We start from the raw sequence: 18,115 nt of genomic DNA on the forward strand, positions 1-18,115 counted from the left end.
ACACGCGATGCTAATGAGCCATTTTCTTCCGTTGATCGAGACTATAATTGTTTCCCTGGCTTATTGTGCCTTGACCAATCATGCAAGTTTTAATCTACAGCTTTAATGACGTTGAAACACGATACTAAAGCATGATACATTACGTGACCTGACTTTGCGGATGGTGTTTCCTTCCAAACCATGCCCTCAAGTTTACTGTCTTCACTGTTGGAACCTGATTGGTATACTTCAATTATGTATTTATCCATCCTAGATCGTACAGGACTGGGTACTATAGTGTGTGACTATACAAACGTTAAGGTTAGGCTGCGCAAGCCTGCGTTAAAACTGCTACTCAGCCCTTACGACATCTCTTTGTCACAATATCACTGAACTTTTGTGGGAAACATAAAGAATCTATAATAGTACACTTAGTACCACGCTGTCCTGATAAATTTGCTGATTTCAAGACAGATAGAATTACAAAATTACTTGATTCGGCTGAAAAAAAAACCAACAACAACAAACTCCAATATGAAAAAAAAAAAACCCAATATAATTCTTTGGATATTTCACCTATCTCTTATCCTACCTCAAATCCAAGCTCATTTTAGGGAGAAAGCTCTCACGTTTATTTGAATTAATTCAATCAATGTCACGCTACTTGACAAGCTGACCTTACACAAATCTTCAGTGCCAAAAAAGAAAAAGAAAAACGACGACACATTGCTATCTAATGGCCGAGTTTTCTGAAAATTTATAGCAAGGGTTAGTTGTTGGAAAAGTTGAATTGAATGCAATGTTGGGCTGCATTATGAATATGTTTTCTTATTTGACCAGTCACACATACGCACAGACGCTCGTGTACGCATACAAATATTGACAGTTAAAAAACACACACACATGTAAACTACACATTTTACACAGCAATGAAGATAGCTAGATGTGCTCAGTGTAACGGTTGTAATGTCGGTCTCGTGAGCTTTTTACCCATTGTCGAACCAGTGGGCCTTTTTTTTTTGCCTGGTATCAGACTCGTGGGCCTTGTTTGCGTACTGTCGCACTCATGGTCCTTATGTGCCTAGTCTCGAGCTCATGAGCTGTATGACTCACTCATGGACCTTTTTTTTTTTCAATGTTGATCTCGTGGGCCCTGCGACTCGTGGGTGTCGGTCTCGTAGGATGACCACTGGGCTACTGCTTATACACAATGATATCGTCTTTCATGATAATGGTTACGTCGTTGTAATCTGATGACCATACCCCAATCCCAATATTTCGATTATGCACGTTGCCGTGTATAATTGGAAACAATTTATATTATTGGGTGCCGTCTTGCTATGTTTCCTCGAATATTCGGTTAATGAAACTTTGTCTCACGAAAACGCAAAATGTGTCTCAAATAGCTTAATTTTCTAGCGTTGTCAAGACAATGGACAACTTTTCTCTTTCGTTGAACCTGATGTCAATATCGCATTTATTTATTTCGTTGATGCATAACAAACTAGTAAAATGGTATACAGGAATACTAGTGATCTTATAATAGTAGTACGTTTATTATTTTGTTTGCATATGTGTGACAAAGGGTTTGTGTTTTGGTTTGGGTTTTTTTTCAGTAAGTGCAGCTTGTACAGTGAGTATAATAATATCAAGATTATTGTTGAGTGATTACCTGTTCATCTTCTGTTGTTTCAACTGACCACTCTCGCCGGAAGTCCGGCGGGTACCGCTCTGGTAGGTTCGGGGAAGAGATGCTCTGAACATGCCGAAAGCTTTCACAGTGAGTGCTGCCTCCTACAGGATACAAACAAGGCAGGGAATTATTAAACCTTCATATCAGAGTTCAAATCTTCTGACAAATTCACTTGTTGGAGTGGTGTCTGTTCATCATGTTATCGTTGGACTACAGGAAGCCGACCGCTCGACATTGTTAAATTGTGTGTGAGTGATCATTGGTTGCATAGATTAGAAAAAAAAAACACAATAAAATCAAACCAGCCCAAACATAAACATGAACTTCACACACACATACACAAACACACACACACAGATATCATACAACATATATTATGATTATAACCATAAGAACGTATTCTGTTTCTATTTCCTCACTTTGCTATTCTTATCCATTACATTATTATGATTAAATTCGCACTTAAAGTCAACTTAAGCTTTAATAGTAGATATAAAAGAATCCTTTCCAGCGAGTAAAACAAGACTGCCCTTTGAAATGGCACTCAATACTCAAGGATTATCAAGGACTGCTTTATCAAAGTGACAATAAAGGGAATGCCCTGATATCTGCAACAAGGCCGACCCCTTCAGCTGTGGCATCGCAGTATCAAAGTGAAGAAAACGGAGCGTATACTATGATGATACTCAGGCTTGATTTATATGTCATCTGTAATAGATATCTCGTTTGGTCTAATTTCTTTTGATTTACACTCGAGAGCAGTCTTGGATGCACATGAATTTACTGTAAATATAATTAACACGTCTGTGGGATAAAATCTACAGAGGACGAATACCAAAGGATCACGACGTCACCTTTAATAGTAAACAGCAGGCGTGTGCCAATTTTCACTTTTGGACCCATTAATGCCACACATGAAATAAGACTCGTGTTATAAAATGGACTGAGAAATGTTACTAAATATCGTTTTCCTGTCGATGTTCTTTGCTCTGTCTATGACATTGATTACAAGCATTCCGCTCTATTTAATGTCTTATAGATAAGATCCTAAAGGCCGATGTATTCTATAGTCTCTTGCTCTCGCTAAAAAGCCTGTAATTATACATATCATTATCTGTCCATGCGATTACTCATGATATTAACTAACTTCGTTCTAAAAAATTAATGATAAGTATGATGGGTTGGACAGTAAACACTAACGAGCTTTGATGATTATTGTAATGGAATACGTATAGTGACCCAATTTTATTGAAATGATATCTATCGCTTGTAAACAATCCATCATCACCGACTCAATTTCATTCCCTTTCAGTTACACTCGACCACGCACTCACACAAATCTACAATCTGCCTAATTCTTTGGAACAATTATATCCGTGTCGTGTCTCGCTGCCCCTTTTAATCAGTCCCCTCCTTCTCTCGTTGTTTTAAGTCAGTGTCTCAGTCTCAATCTAATCGAGATAATGGCAAGGTCCACGGATGATTGTCCACACTGTAACCTCGGCGACCAACAGACCTTAAAGTTCTCTTTCAGACACAAATTACAATCGAGCTGATGAGTAATTGCAGAATGAATTTCCTGTCTGATGATTATTCAGTTGAAATGTAATAATTGTTTGTAGGGGATCGTTTCCAACAAGCCTCGTGTGTGCTTCCCAGTATGATCCTTCCATTCAAAATGTACAAATGTACCAATGCAATTGTGTTTCGATTTTTGTAAATGTTATGTTTTTATATGGAAACAAAATAATGCAACCCTGTTCTATTGGTATTTATTATCAATTAGATAGTGGTTTCGCAGAGGCTATGATAACTATTGCTCTTATATCACCAATAAATCATAGTTGTAGTATAATCATAACTGTGCTTCCTGGGACATCTTCTCAGTCACTACCCTTGTTATCGTTAATTTTGGTGTCATCCTCAGCACGTACTATTTTTAGGACAGAAATAATGAATTTGCGCTAGCAACACAAACATATTCAGTCCCATACAGGACATCCCAGGGAGTGGCTATACAGGTCTAGAATTTGGATCGAAACATCTGATCTCTCTCTCTCTCTCTCTCTCTCTCTCTCTCTCCCTCTCCCTCTCTCTCTCTCTCTCTCTCCCTCTCCCTCGCTCTCTTTCACTTTATGAATATACATAGCTTATGTGATATGTATACTAGTATGTAAGTGTGTGTTTGTGTATTTACGGCTTATAAAGACGTTACATCGGACATACGTTGGGGACACGCGCCGATGCTATTATTCGTCGAATATCCTCATCTTTTTTTTCCATAATAAACCTTTCCCATGATTTTCAAAAACAACAACAACAAACAAACAAACAAACAAACAAAAACTTGCAACTGATTTTCAAAAAAGATTTCATATTGACCTTACTTTGAATTGTGGTGCCAACCTGTTCGTCCTGGCACTCATAATCATGAGTTGTATAGGTCCATTACACTTTTGCACGTCATTCATGGCGATATGTGAAGCATTTTTTCGTGTCTAATTACCTGTAAGCATTACGTAATCGTTTCCGTTCTCATGCGCAGAGGGAACCAATTATTGTTCATCGATCATTCATAGCTCTCATCTGCTTTAATTTTACCTCTTACCTAAGAAACCTTTACAATAGACCGCTTATGTAATGCATTAAAGTTCATGGATGTTTCTCTTCCTATACAGTCTGGAAGAGAACGCTTGTATTCACCTGCCATTTTTTTTTTTCTAATTAGGTAGGGCAAGCCTATCTGGCAAGCTTTGTGGCTGTTAAGGCCTTCTATTGTAAACAAAGCACGACAAGAATTTGAGTGAATTTGAGTGCGGTCTATTGGGTAATTAGAATTATGATCTGAATTGGCATGAAGAAAAGGTTATCAAACGCAGTCTATATTCTGCTTGCTCCTTCCATTATTCACAATTCGCTATCATGAAGGTTATTTCGAAACACGCCAACAAAATGAAAATCAATGTCACTTAATCATTATTCGCCTTCTCTCTACTCTACATAGCAGTAAAAAGATAATATGCAAATTATTCTAATTTAGTTTTCTCCAAATTAAAAAGAGAGAAGAAAGTTTGATAAAGCACATTTACTGGCTTTTATAGCCTTGACACTGTGCAGCACGACGTAATCAATAGCTCCTGTATGATGATACAAGATTCCTTGTGTTATACCGGAATACTGCTTGATATTTGGAGAGCTGAGAGAGATTGATTGAACCAAAACAGCAACACCAATCAACAGAAAGGTTATGACTAGAAAGTATTACTTTTCATTACGTTAACGGGACATAGGTGCATTCTTCCGCTCCTAACAAGCCCTTACTGTAGCATTTTTAACAAACTGAACCCAATATAATCCACACAGTCATATTGTCGTAGTTACACTATGTAGAGGACAAAATTTGTTGCTTCGTTTACCATCATCGGGCTCCAGATCGCACTGTCATCCCCTGTCTCCTCACAGAATATTTTGTTTATTCACCCCCTCATCAATTTTCTATCGTTCATACAGAAAGATCCATTCTCAGTTTGACATCAATGACTTTCTACTGATTTTAGAGGCTGATACACTTGTTTCTTGAAACTACATTACAAAATTCACGTTAACGTAAGATGATATTTCTTTTCAGTATGGGTCAAATTCTGAGAGAGGAGATTCTCATTTGAAAGTTGTACGCAGCTCATCAATATTAGACATTCCTAATCCATCAAATAGATGATGGCAAGGGAACATGCAGGAATACTGCTTTTGAGAAAATTGCTCTTTGAATGTAAAGGTCAATTCACAAGTGCTCTTAGTTAAACGTTATTGTGCGTTGAACAAAAAGGGATTTTAAAACCCCATGGCAACCATTGTAACGGGATTATCGGATTAAACTAACACTGGATACACTCCTCATCCTACTAAGGTCAGCAGAATTAATTTTCTGCAGTATTTATCATCTAGACGTCATATATGGCAACTGCGAATTTCACTAAAATTCAAATGTAAAAGAATGTTTAGAACTAAAGAAATTCATAAAGTCTGCCTAAATCCAGAGAAAATTTTCCAAAATACTGCCAATTCGAAAAAAGTAACGGAATCTGATGATAGGAATTTGTTTGCATGCTGATATTTTTTATTCATTCTTTTCAACTAAATATTAACAAGAGTAGTCATATGGTAGAAGCAGACATAACGTTTGATACAAAAACTTTGTTTGATGAGAGAACGACAAGGTTGGTTAAAGGGATCGTATAGTTTTGGTTGAGACCTAATTTCAAGTCTCTAACTTGTTTTTTTTTTGTGTGTGAGATAATGAGAAAACTCTTATGAAATATGAAAGAGCATGTAATTCTATGAGGAATTCAACGTTTATTTGATGAAAACTGGTTTTGAAATGGCTGAGATATCCAAAAAAGAGCGATTCTAATAAAGTGTGGGACCCACACTTTATAACGATCGCTTTGTTTTACTTTGTTTTTGGATGTTTCAGTCATTCCAAACCCGATTTTCATCAAATAAACTTTGGATTCCTCTCAAAATGGTATGCTCTGTACTATTTATCATAAGTGTTTTCTTGGTATCTCGCAAAAAGTTAAAAGCCCAATTCTCATCTCCACCAATACTGTACCATCCCTTTAATGTAGAGGGCTATACTATCATTCATAATTATTATGAATGAATGAACATGAATGAATGAATGGGCAAATGATCGAAGTGATAGTAACGCCCGAAAAAAAACAACAACAAACAAACAGACAAACAAACATGGATGTGGAAGATTGAATTAAATGAATGTCAGGCTGTTTACAATAATTTGCCGTTTTGCTGCATACGTTTGTGCTGTGCCTGCAAAGTTTTATTGTGTAGTGTGCATAATAAATCCACGACACCGTGGCATAGTGGATAATACTTCTGACGTTCAATCGGAGGACCCGAAGTTCGAATCCCATCCAGTTACGTCCTTCGGCTTGGACAAGATTTTATTATTATCAGTGTTATTGTTGTTATTATTATCATTATTATTATTATCATTATTATTAACTCATTTTTTTTTTTCATCCAAAACCATCCTCTCGACTCAGGTGTATGAATGGGTACCTCGCAACCCTTGGGTAATAATAATGTTAGGGCCCTCTGATAGAACAGTGTTAACTGAAGGGGCTACCCTGGATAACGAGGACTGTCATGACTGTTATAATATTATTATTGCCGGGAATTTGACCACGACTTTGACGGCGCGGTAATATCGCCATTTTTTTCAGAGGGGGTTTTTGTTTGGTTTAAGAAAGAGAGAGAGAGAGGGAGAAAGAGCATAATTAGGCCTGATGCAAATCTATCATTCATGGTTGTGTTTAATTCAGCTGTAAGTAATTGTGTATTGATAGTTTCAGGGAGCTCATTTAGATCACTATGGGAACAAAATGCATAAGCATTTATTAGTGTCATCTGCAAATGATGTATGATGATAATGGCGCAAATACATTAATGTCCATCAAGAAGAGAAGCTGACCCAAGATTGATCCTTGAAGAACCCCACATTTTGTGATGGCTGGCTGGGAACTATAACTGCCTCTATCATATCTATGCTAGTATTGAACAAACTAGGATCTATTAACTAGATATAAGTGTACCCCCCCCCCCCCTTTATCGATATTTTTGCGTGGGTTGTAAGAGAGGTTTATAAAAACTCCTATGGTATGATGATTACGTTCTTTTTGAAAAAGTGATTCGGTAATTTTGTCAATTATTTCAATGATTACAAAGTCTGTGTTTTCCAAAGCAGTATTGTTCGGGAATTAGCACATCATGCGTTACCGTAGATAACTATTTTCACATAACCAATTTTCAAGTATTTAAGATAATACAGTCTATATGAAACTTAGGAAAAGGAGAGATAGTTTCTTATTGAAGACTGATTTTTACTTTTTGTGAATAGAGTATATATTTCAATACGTCATTTGTTAAGATAATCAATATACCAGTGTATTGATAGACAATTCAAGAAGTTTCGTCTATTTTCATTTTCCATCTGACGAGATGGCTGGGCAACCTATATTCAGCTGCATTAGGACTACCTGGTCTCCCATGGGGTCCAGTTGTCAGTACTTGAGAATTACGGACCCCACGGGGTTATTCACCCTGCTCTTTGCGATAGATGAACTAAGGCTACGGTCACAACCCCCAAAATCAGCCTGCTCGGCGACCAGTCGGCGAGTTTTTAGCCAATTTCGGTCGGACGCCGACCGGTGACCGACCAGGCACCACTCATTTTTAGGGCATTGGTCGGTCGCCACTGAAATTTTAACACGGAGTTAAAATTGCAGCGGCGACCGACCAGTTTTCACTCGCTGCCCAAAATACGCTCGGTGTCCGAGCGGCAAACGCTCAGACACTGACCTAATCGAGCGGTCGCCGCCGAGCGATATAGGGAACAAAAATAACAGAGACAAAAATGACAAAAGCACAGAAGAAAACCAAGGGAATAGATCGAGCGGTCGCCGTCGAGCAATTTAGGAAATAAAAATAATAGAGACAAAAATGACAAAAGCACAAAAGAAAACCAATGGAATATATCGGGCGGTCGTCGTCGAGCGATTTAGGACTAAAAACAGAAAAGATAAAATGACAGAAACACTGAAAGAAACCAGGGAATAGAAGAGAATCGAGGACAATATGTGGAAGAAGCAGGGGGAGGAATAGAGGCAAGAAAACCCCACCCATCTCACCATCTCAACATCTCAACATCTCGGCAACCAACATGAGGAACATGGAAGACAGGAACAACCACTTTTGGGAAAACGAGATGATTTTTTAGTGTCGATATGTAGACTTAGTAATGATTTGGTTATCTTATCATTTTATCGAAGGCCTATTGAATGAAGAAGTAATGAATGTCAAGAGATGGGAAAAGGAAAATATGAAATTAGGTAAGAATAGCTAAATATAATGTAAAATATAGAAGCAAACAAAGATATTTTGGAAAATTCTAATCTATTCTAATTTTTGTTCCATCTTAGGTTTTCCTCCCTTTGTTTGAATTCATAATTTCTAATTTTCTGTGGTTTCACATAGCTGAGGTTTGGTAGTTGATAAATTAACTCTTAAATCTTTTGTTTCATTAATTAATTATTATTACATCAAAAATCACATAGGTAAATGAATAAACCTAGGTAGCTCGTGAGAAATATCTGGCAGAGACCGGCGGGCATCCGCCGGTTCGCCTACGGTACACTGGTAGATGACATATCGATCACCCGTCGGTCGCTGAGCGATTTCGTAAAAATCGGCCGGTGGCCGGTGGAAGATCGTCCAGTTGCCAATGGGGCATCGCTCGGTGACTGGTCAGTCTCTGCGCGGAGAAGATCCCCATGTTTCGTAAATTTTTAACCTAAAATCGACCGGTGACCGACGGGAAATCGACAGGGCATCACTCGGGCATCGCTTGAGTTTCATAGCCTGCTCGACATCTCAAAAACTGTTGGGCGGTTTCAAAATTTCAGCGGCGACCGAGCAGGCTACAAATCGGTCGGTCGCCGCTCTGAGTTATGACAGTAGCCTAAGCGGGTTTTTTTTTTTCGTCTTGTTTGTTTGTTTTTTCCTTGCGTGGATTCCAACTCTTTCGCACTGCAAGGAACCTTCATGTAATACCTTATCCGAGAGGCAGAGTATTTTGCCTTTTACACCAGGGGAATTAGCCAGCATGATATAATACACAATGTCACTTGGATTCGAACTCGAACCCAAACTCACATCCCAGCCATCTCACTGCCCTTAAGAACCAAGCGTTTGTTGAGTATTCCATAACACATAATTAGGTCCAATACCTACCCTGCACGTTACGATCGTATTCATAAGAATAAAGGCACTGAAGACAGAAACCAAGTGAACCCTGTAACAAAGCTATTGATATTCTAATTTCCCGGAGACACAGGCTTAACGCACATTTTACAATGGCTTGGTAGTGCTTATTTTGTTTCCATTGGCTGCCTTGACACCCTTTAGTAACGATTTGCGAAGGAAGGTTTTTTTTTCCCCTAGAATTTCTGTTCTCGTATTCATCTTGTATTGTGCATTGTGTACGATGAGCAACAGTTGGAAGAATGCCTCATTCAAACCAAGGCATTACATAAGAGTACTTGTTTGTTGGCCACCCGGCTTTTTAGGTCAAACGGCCAATTTGATATCATTATACCGCCGCGTGTGCAGCGTTTCGAAATGAAAATTTCCGAAGACTATATAGTGGTACTCTGTACCAACGGAATAGGGGGCGTGATAATACGGCCAGTAAACAGTGGTAAACGATTGCAAAACGGCTGCGTCCCTCTAAATGCCATAGCCCAGTAGTGGGCAAATGTAAAACTAGAAATATTCACAGGATGAGACTTTCGAGATTTGTCAGTGGCGTTCAACATAGTGAGCGGAAGAAAATTTTCGTGTGCAACTCTCTTGAACAATATTAATGGCTCCTTGTATAATTCGCGAAAGTGTCACGCACTCGAAAATTTCTGGTTCTGCGGTATTCCTCAGGATCGAGCAAGACTATCCACACGCTGTTCTTGATTCTTCTTAATACTTCTGAAAGTTTAGCCTACTCCAGAAATTATATCTTCCCTTTTTTGTTTATTTATCATATGAAAGAGGAGATTTTGTTAATCATGGGTCCCAATTGTGTATCCACGCAGGAATGATAACGTTGCAATAAAAGACTTTAATACCGCTGTGATAAACAGGCACAAATCAGGATCGGAACATTGTCAAGAGGACTTATCTTAAAGGACGTTGGTCTTGCTTTAATTTATATCTGAGCTCAACCTGCTGGCGGGCCAGTTCCGGTCGACCAGACCCAAAGGCTGTATCACTATCTCATTTCCGGAATTAATGTAACCTTTAATCAACTGGATTCGACGTTCTACTGACACGAGAATCCTTAATAGCAGTACTATTCAAGAGTCATGGTATTTTTCATTAGCCTGAGTGAAATCTCCATCGCGTTGACACAGATTCAACGCAATGTTACAGAATAATCTTATATACCCACTCACATGATTGTGAAAGGGTCGGACACACGTCGGTACTAGCAGGACCTGAGCAGAGAAGCCAGCTGTACACTATACATACAGTTCAATCCCGTTATAACGAATGCGGTTATAACGACATTCTCGTTGCAACGACGTAAAAATTCAAGTCCCAAAGTAATTACCCATATAACTTTATAATATACATTACTGTTCGACTATAACGATACTTCTATATAAAAGGAAAAAAAAAGTTACTGTCCCGAGGACTTTGTTATAACGAGAGTCGCATCAATCTCATTAGTAGTTTGACCACACTTAATTCATATAAAACCTTTCTCACGTGTGGTGATGTGAAAATGTTCATTCGGAGGAGTTTACAGCAAGATTACCATCGAATGCATTTAGAACAATGCGAAACTTGCTTGACATTTGAAACCGAATATACAGCGAGAAAATACGGTTTTAGCGCATGTCAATATTTGCAAGTTTCTTTAAGCACGTATAGGACACTGCAGACTACTGTACTTGTTGTTAGTATTGTTGTATTTTCATGGTGAATCGTTGCCTTGTTTGTCATCAGTTTTCCTGTGATGCCGGGACCACATACACAGACATACATGAACAGGTAGGCATTTGACGCAATGTTTAATAGTTGCAACATATAATATCCTACGCTATTACACTCAAGGTTATGCTGCACTTTACACAAAGTATAAACCAATTTTTTTTTCAATATAATTGTGAATAAAAACGCGGAGATTGAATGGCAAGGTTCTTGGCTATTATGTGATGAATGTGAGAGAAAAAAAGTCGATGTCCTGTAAAGTAATAAATAAACATAATACATAGACATATAGCTATAACCGTGCGCCGTGCATGCACAGTTCTGTGATTGGGCCCGAAACAAGAACATAGTTATAGCAACAATAGCAACGATAATTACCAAACAATGATGATGAAATATCATTCAAAACCATCGATAATTGTAACTGCATCTTGATAAAATGATTTAAAATGTTGAAAAATCATGCAATACCTAATTTGTTTTCATTTCACGTCTATCAAGGTATTAAAGTAGAATTCACATATTAATCATACCACGAAAGTGACTCCCGATGAATAGGCAGACAAATGTCACCCGGCAGACCAGGGGAGTTCTTCCCATCGTACTGGCGTGACAGGATGGTTAAAGAGTACCAGCAACAGTCTTCCCAATCTTGAATCTACTCTAAAAAACCGATTGTCCGCTTTCATTCAGCAGTCTTGCAGCACTGAAAGATTAGTTTACACCAAGCTCTACTTATCGGGTGGGGAAAAAAAAAAAACTTTCCAGTTGCCTCTGGGCTGAGCACTTCTTCAATATCTGCCCGCATTCACAGCCCGACAGGTTGCTGTTGTTGGTATGACGTGAAACGCTTTCCCTATTGTGGACGTCGCGATATTTCTCAGCCTTCCTTTAATAGCGGATATTTACATAACAACAGTAGACACACTACCTTCATTTCTAATTACACTCATGCAGTCCCGTGCGCAGGTATTTCCATAAAATGGGAATAGACACTAGTTTGCTCACGTCGGTCTTGAATTATTAGTACAGGAGCCGGTATAGGAGTGTCGGCTGGAGTCAGACAAGAAGCCAACTTAAAAGCTGCACGTCATACGAGCTCGTGAACCTTTACGAAAAAAAAAAAAAAAAAAAAAAAAAAAAACCCTCCAGCGCAAAGCGAGCGCGGGTTAATGTAATGGGAATATTGAGCGGCGGAACGCGAGACTGAACAAAATTGATGCGTCGAAACACGGTAACCAGTAATGATGAACACATACATGCATGACATCAAATTCTGTCTATGAAACTGGAAATTATGTGGCCAGTGCACTGTAACCATTAAATCTAGTCTAATTCGAAAAAAAAAAAACTCGTAACATGTATGCTTCGCTCATATAGTAGGGGGCAGAATTCTTCATCTGAACAATTCTATCAAAATTGTAAGTTTTAATCAATTTAGCTTAGCTTGAGTAGTGATGTTTTTTCATTGTCGTAATTACAATGATTGTAAGACCTTTGCATTGAGAAAGACGTACAAAATGAAGGCTGTTAACTGAAGCTTTGTTCACACCTTCCCATCGAACCAGACACAAGGTGGTGGGAAGGTTGCCACCACACACATCCGTTGATACTTTCTACAAATTATACAAAGTGCTGCCAGAAGCAACTTTACAACTTAAGAACAGATTTGTTCTCTCTTTTTTTCCTCTGGTCAGTTTTCCTCTGTTTACGTTTATAAAGTTCCTATAAAAAGCGCATTTCAGGCACGTGGTTATAGGGTTAGCAATGGTTAGGTGCTAGCAATATAATATGAATGTATAAGGTAGTAAATGAAGACATTAGTGCAGACCTCTTCGACAAGCAGACTACAGACACATAAACACCATCTAGAGGTAACAAACGCTACAGGACTGTCGTACTTGACAAATAACTTTTGTATTGACTTTATTGTCACAAGGAAATGAACTCGTCGTTTTCTTTTACCTATGCCAGTAAAAATCAATGACCCGCGCAATATGAATAGGAACATTGTACAACAAGGAACCCGCATATTACAAGCCTTGCTTGTAGTGGGTCCCTCCATTTTTCGTTGAACTTAATTGTTTTAAACTTGCACATACGTTTTATTGCATTAGCGAGCATTATTCAAAAGAATATTAGCAAACTTATGTCACTGCACTGCCTCTTATTTGCATGCTTTGTTAATTTTTATTCTATTGAAATTGAAATAAATTTTGAACTGAATTGAATTCAACATTGACAATTATTAAAACTATTTCATATCAACTCATAAAGCGCAAAACACATTCTGTTAAATGATGACCGTGCATCACAAAACCAACACAAAGTTGTACGAAATTATTTTCCATGAGGACTTAAAACAAGTGAAAAGGGAAAAACTAGTCATTTTTTTTTGTATCTATTCATGTATTTTCTAAAAGAGCAGTTCTTTTTTTGAACACATTTCCAAAGTTTGTGATCATGAAAAGAATGGATTTTTTTTTTTCTAGAGGACTTTGTTTCAGTCTCATGTAGACTTTCTCAGATTTAAATATCCACCAGAAACACATGAAACGCTATTCACTTTGAACTAATACCTTTTGAAAGAATGATGCTCTTGCCTTGGGTGGTACTATCGGTCATTGATAGAATGTACCTAATGGTGTGCAAATCTTCACTTCAGCTTAACAATTCCTTCATAGTGGTCGCCATGGAGATTTATATCCCAATCTTTCTTCCTTTCACTACAGAGATTACATCTGGGTGAAATTACGCACTTGAGTAGACCTATACTTCAAAGCCTCTTTTCTCAGTATACACACTTTTCCAGAGTGTGTACTTTCTTGCCATTATGGGTTTGGAAAGTCCATTTACATTGAATGAAATGTCATTTTAAAACATAGAGTCTGCTCTTTCAGGATCCCCCCTGAATAGAATCCATTTCCTCGCGACTTTTCGATGGCTTTGTGATGCAGTGTCTCACATAATGACATTTTATGCGCTGCAAAAGCTTCTGATATTCTTAACAATAATGCACAGTACCTTAAAAGTGTCTTGAGTCTTGAATTAAAGACTTGCTACAATGTTTCATTTCTCGATTTCCAAGGGTAAATCAATCCACGGTTTAGAAGCTGCAGAGGCACTTGTTATGTTTGTTCTAAAAGATGTTGGGATTCGAAAAAGGAAAAAATATGTTTCTTGAAACAGTAGGTGTGTGTTTGTGAGATTTAAGTAAGAGTAATCCAGTAATAAACTATATTTGTACCTTTTGTACATTGAAGAGTTTGTTTGCAAAAAACGATAAGTCCATTTTTGAAGATTTTGAAGTACGGGCTCTGTCATAAAGTACAAAATAATACCTTTTTAATGATATATTGGTCACTACATATAAAGGTATATTTTTGACGTTATGGACAAAAGAAGCAAAAATTTTCTTATTATTCTCTTTATTTTTCTTCACCTTTAATCGCAAATATCTCCATTTGACAAATATGTACTTATCGGTTTTTGCAAACAAACTCTTCATTTGTAGAAACATAATTGTAATTAAGAGTAAAAATAAACCTCACGAGAAACTTTTCAAATTTATTATAATGATAGTCAGCATAGCTTGACCAATTGTTACGTCATACTAAAGATATAGCCTGAGGAATTTGATGAGCGATTCGGTGTTCAGTGATATCATGATGTTGCGATTATCAAAAGAGTTCACAGTGAATAGAAACCGGTTTATGAGATGCCGTTGAAAGGATACTGCCTGCTGGTTATTATCACGGTGTCAGAAGTAATGTGATTGAATTCTTAAGTGAGGAATCTATATTATACTATAGGTTTTCCCGGCCAATTTCGCACTTTTGTCAGTCCATTTGATAAAAGGTTCATTCAACAGATGTTCAATTTAGCGAAAATCCTCGTCACTGCACATTCTGTCATTCAAAATTGCAACTTGTTCGTTCAATTTAGCATTTCGATCAATAAAATTCACACACGTGCCTTTCGAATTCGTAAAACGGGCATTCGAATTGGCAAGTGCTCTTCAGTCATTAAAATTCGCCAGCACTGGCGGAAAATGGTATTTCAGTCATGCAATTTCGCGTATGGGCAGTCAAATTCCAAACATGTTCATTCAAATTGGCGTAATGATATTTCTATTTTGAAAAGGTGAGAACCGTGATTTATACGTATTTAAATGTAAGTTTTTGTTTCATCCACACAGTGTTAAGTATACAGTAAAGGTGTCTTTGACTCTAAATAACTCAAGTTTGTTGTAACGCCCATCTTCCGTCATGAACTAAACATGCACCAGTACCATAGGTTCACTTCACTTTCTTATGTCCAGTAATGGCAGCACAACTTAGATACAGGCGTATCTCTCAAGAAGACAGAGAAAGAATCGTAGAAGAATTTGAGGGTAATAATCTTGACAAATTGATGGCTAGAGCTGATTCAAGAACTTTATTACTAATGGTGATTAACGCAATGTAGCACCCACCAAATGAAAATAATTTGATTTGATTTGATTTGATTTGATTTATTTCTGCTTAATTCCGTTACATCAGATATGGTTTTATACACGTCATTTATGACAAACAGCATATCGACACATGATTCTTAGTACAATTATACAAGACAAATACAAACAGCTTACAGCTTAGGGAACTTAAACAGAAGGGTCTCCAATATAAGCCGAGGCTTGACGGTATGGAGACTAATGAAACATGCAGATGAAAGAAATAATCACGATGTAAATTGAAACCTCCTTCTCCCAATTAATGTCAAAACATACTTAAAGATCAATGTATCTGTGATTGAAATAATACTATCGAACATTATAAACACATACACATATTTTCAAAGTACTGTTGCAAAGACGATATCAGAATAAAGAATGAATACGAACATATGAAATGTTATGACGCTTGCAAACAATACCTACTGATGAATGAAAATGGAAAATAAAAGCATAAACGTGTCTGCTATAATTGACTGCAGTAAATGCGAAATTGGATGCCCAAGAATGAATTCGAAAGAACGAGAGCAGCGTATACGTGATCACATGACTACATCATGCTAGATTCATTCAGTCATTCATTCATTCATTTTATTTCCACAAGGTCACTTCTTCAACAAGTCCGTGCATCTTGATAGAAAACAGTTACATCACGTAATACAAAAACATCATAATACACAAAATCATACTGAAGAAGAGGAAGAAGAAGAAGAAGAAAAACCACACTTAAGCTTACAGGCTACATAATTACATTATATATTCCCAACTCCCCCCCCCTCCCCCCCCCCCCCCCGCTGACACAAAATCTATACATCTTTGGACTTTCACATAAGAATAAACAAACAAATATACACTAAACACATAACTCCATCACTGAAAGAGTCTCGTTAATCAAAAACTATATATTCAATTTAAATCTAGTGAAGGACATTTCTTTCAGATTCCTAGGCAATCGATTCCATTGAATGAACGATTTACGAAATGGTGCTTGTCTTATGAATATGAATGAAAAGATTATACAATTGAAATACCGAACATGCCAGTCTATGAGGATGGATAGGCATGTTTCGCAGGTATGCCAGACTGCTTACTTCCAGCTTCGTAGCATCGCAGCTATTAGACCTCTGCTTACAAGGATAGCAGCAGAAAGCATCATTCATTCACTCATAACATCAAGACTGGATTTTTGTAACAGCCTCCTAGCTGGCCTTCCATCTGCAACCTTGAACAGACTTCAAGCAGTACAGAATGCAGCAGCACGCTTGCTCACCGGGCTGAGGAAGTATGATCACATTACCCCTGTCCTGGCTGAGCTGCATTGGCTTCCCATCAAGAACAGAATTGATTTCCATCTAGGCTAAATTGTGTTAAATTGAATGCAGTAATTAGGAATTGGACTGAAAAAAGTGCGAAATTTGCCGGGAAAACCTATAGATTAGCCAACTTAGCCTATGCAATTAGGACAAACACACAGTTATTCACAATCTTTGAAAAAAAGAAGACAACAACAACACACAAACAGACTCATACTCTAGTAGAATGGTAATCGTGTTTTTCTTTCATAATGTTAACGTCTATTATCATATTAATCATATCGATGATATATCAACATGATAAAAAACATACACATTATTTTGTTTTGACACAAGTCAAATTATTGTGTATTTTCTGTACATGCTTTTGATATTCAAGTTATTGAAAACGAAATGAATTTCCTTAGATACCGGTACTTAGAGAATTGATAGAATTAAATTGACATCTTTTCCATAATCTTATTTCGATGATAAAAGTCATGAATATGTTTTTTTTTTTTTTTTGGTATCTAGCGGTGTTAATTATTTTTGAACTATTCTGTATGAATCCCTTCCTGCAAGCCATTATTGCTTTATGTTTTTGAAAGAAATTGGGCCAACACAAATTACTCGTACAAGGACCCCCTACACTTCATTTGACATAATCATTGTGTTTTGTTGATCTGTTGTCATCCTATTAAAGACAAGGGCCCGTATTCTACTGTAGACCAAGGTTTAAACACATTTTAGACTCACCTATGGCTTAGCTAGACCCGAGGTTTAATTTTGTATTCTGCTAGCTAGGTTTAGTTAAAGCCAAGTCTATTTCGGGTTTAAATTAAACCCGAAATAGTCTTGGGTCAAGCCACCATGGTGCCCTCTATGGAAGAAGTAATTCTCCCTCTCTGAGTACTTTTCTCTCCACAAATCCACTTCAATTTATTATTGGCAGTGTATCAGCCACATGAGCGTGACTTTCTTGGATTTGGAATAGTTTTTACGGGTATTTATGTCGAATAAGGGCATGCTGTACTTTTGCTTGCGACGACTCGTGAAGCACTGTACATTACTGTACAGTTTGTGTACGTGTGC

At 37.5% G+C, this 18,115-nt stretch overlaps 1 protein-coding gene across 1 annotated transcript in view; it reads right to left on the reverse strand.

Moving 5' to 3' along the window:
• The window catches only part of LOC139721960 (uncharacterized), a 44,237-nt gene extending 27,154 nt beyond the window's left edge, over positions 1–17,083 (reverse strand). Inside the window, exons 1-2 of the mRNA XM_071633283.1 lie at positions 17,002–17,083; positions 1,652–1,773 (exon numbers count right to left, since the gene is read on the reverse strand). Of these exons, the coding sequence (XP_071489384.1) occupies positions 1,652–1,773; positions 17,002–17,083 (204 nt within the window). The remainder of the gene's footprint in view (positions 1–1,651; positions 1,774–17,001) is intronic.
• Positions 17,084–18,115: the final 1,032 nt, after the last annotated feature.

The sequence above is a fragment of the Diadema antillarum genome, unplaced genomic scaffold, assembly GCF_040938485.1.
Source record: "Diadema antillarum isolate AM-2024a unplaced genomic scaffold, OU_Dant_1.0 scf00000153, whole genome shotgun sequence".
Taxonomy (NCBI): domain Eukaryota; kingdom Metazoa; phylum Echinodermata; class Echinoidea; order Diadematoida; family Diadematidae; genus Diadema; species Diadema antillarum.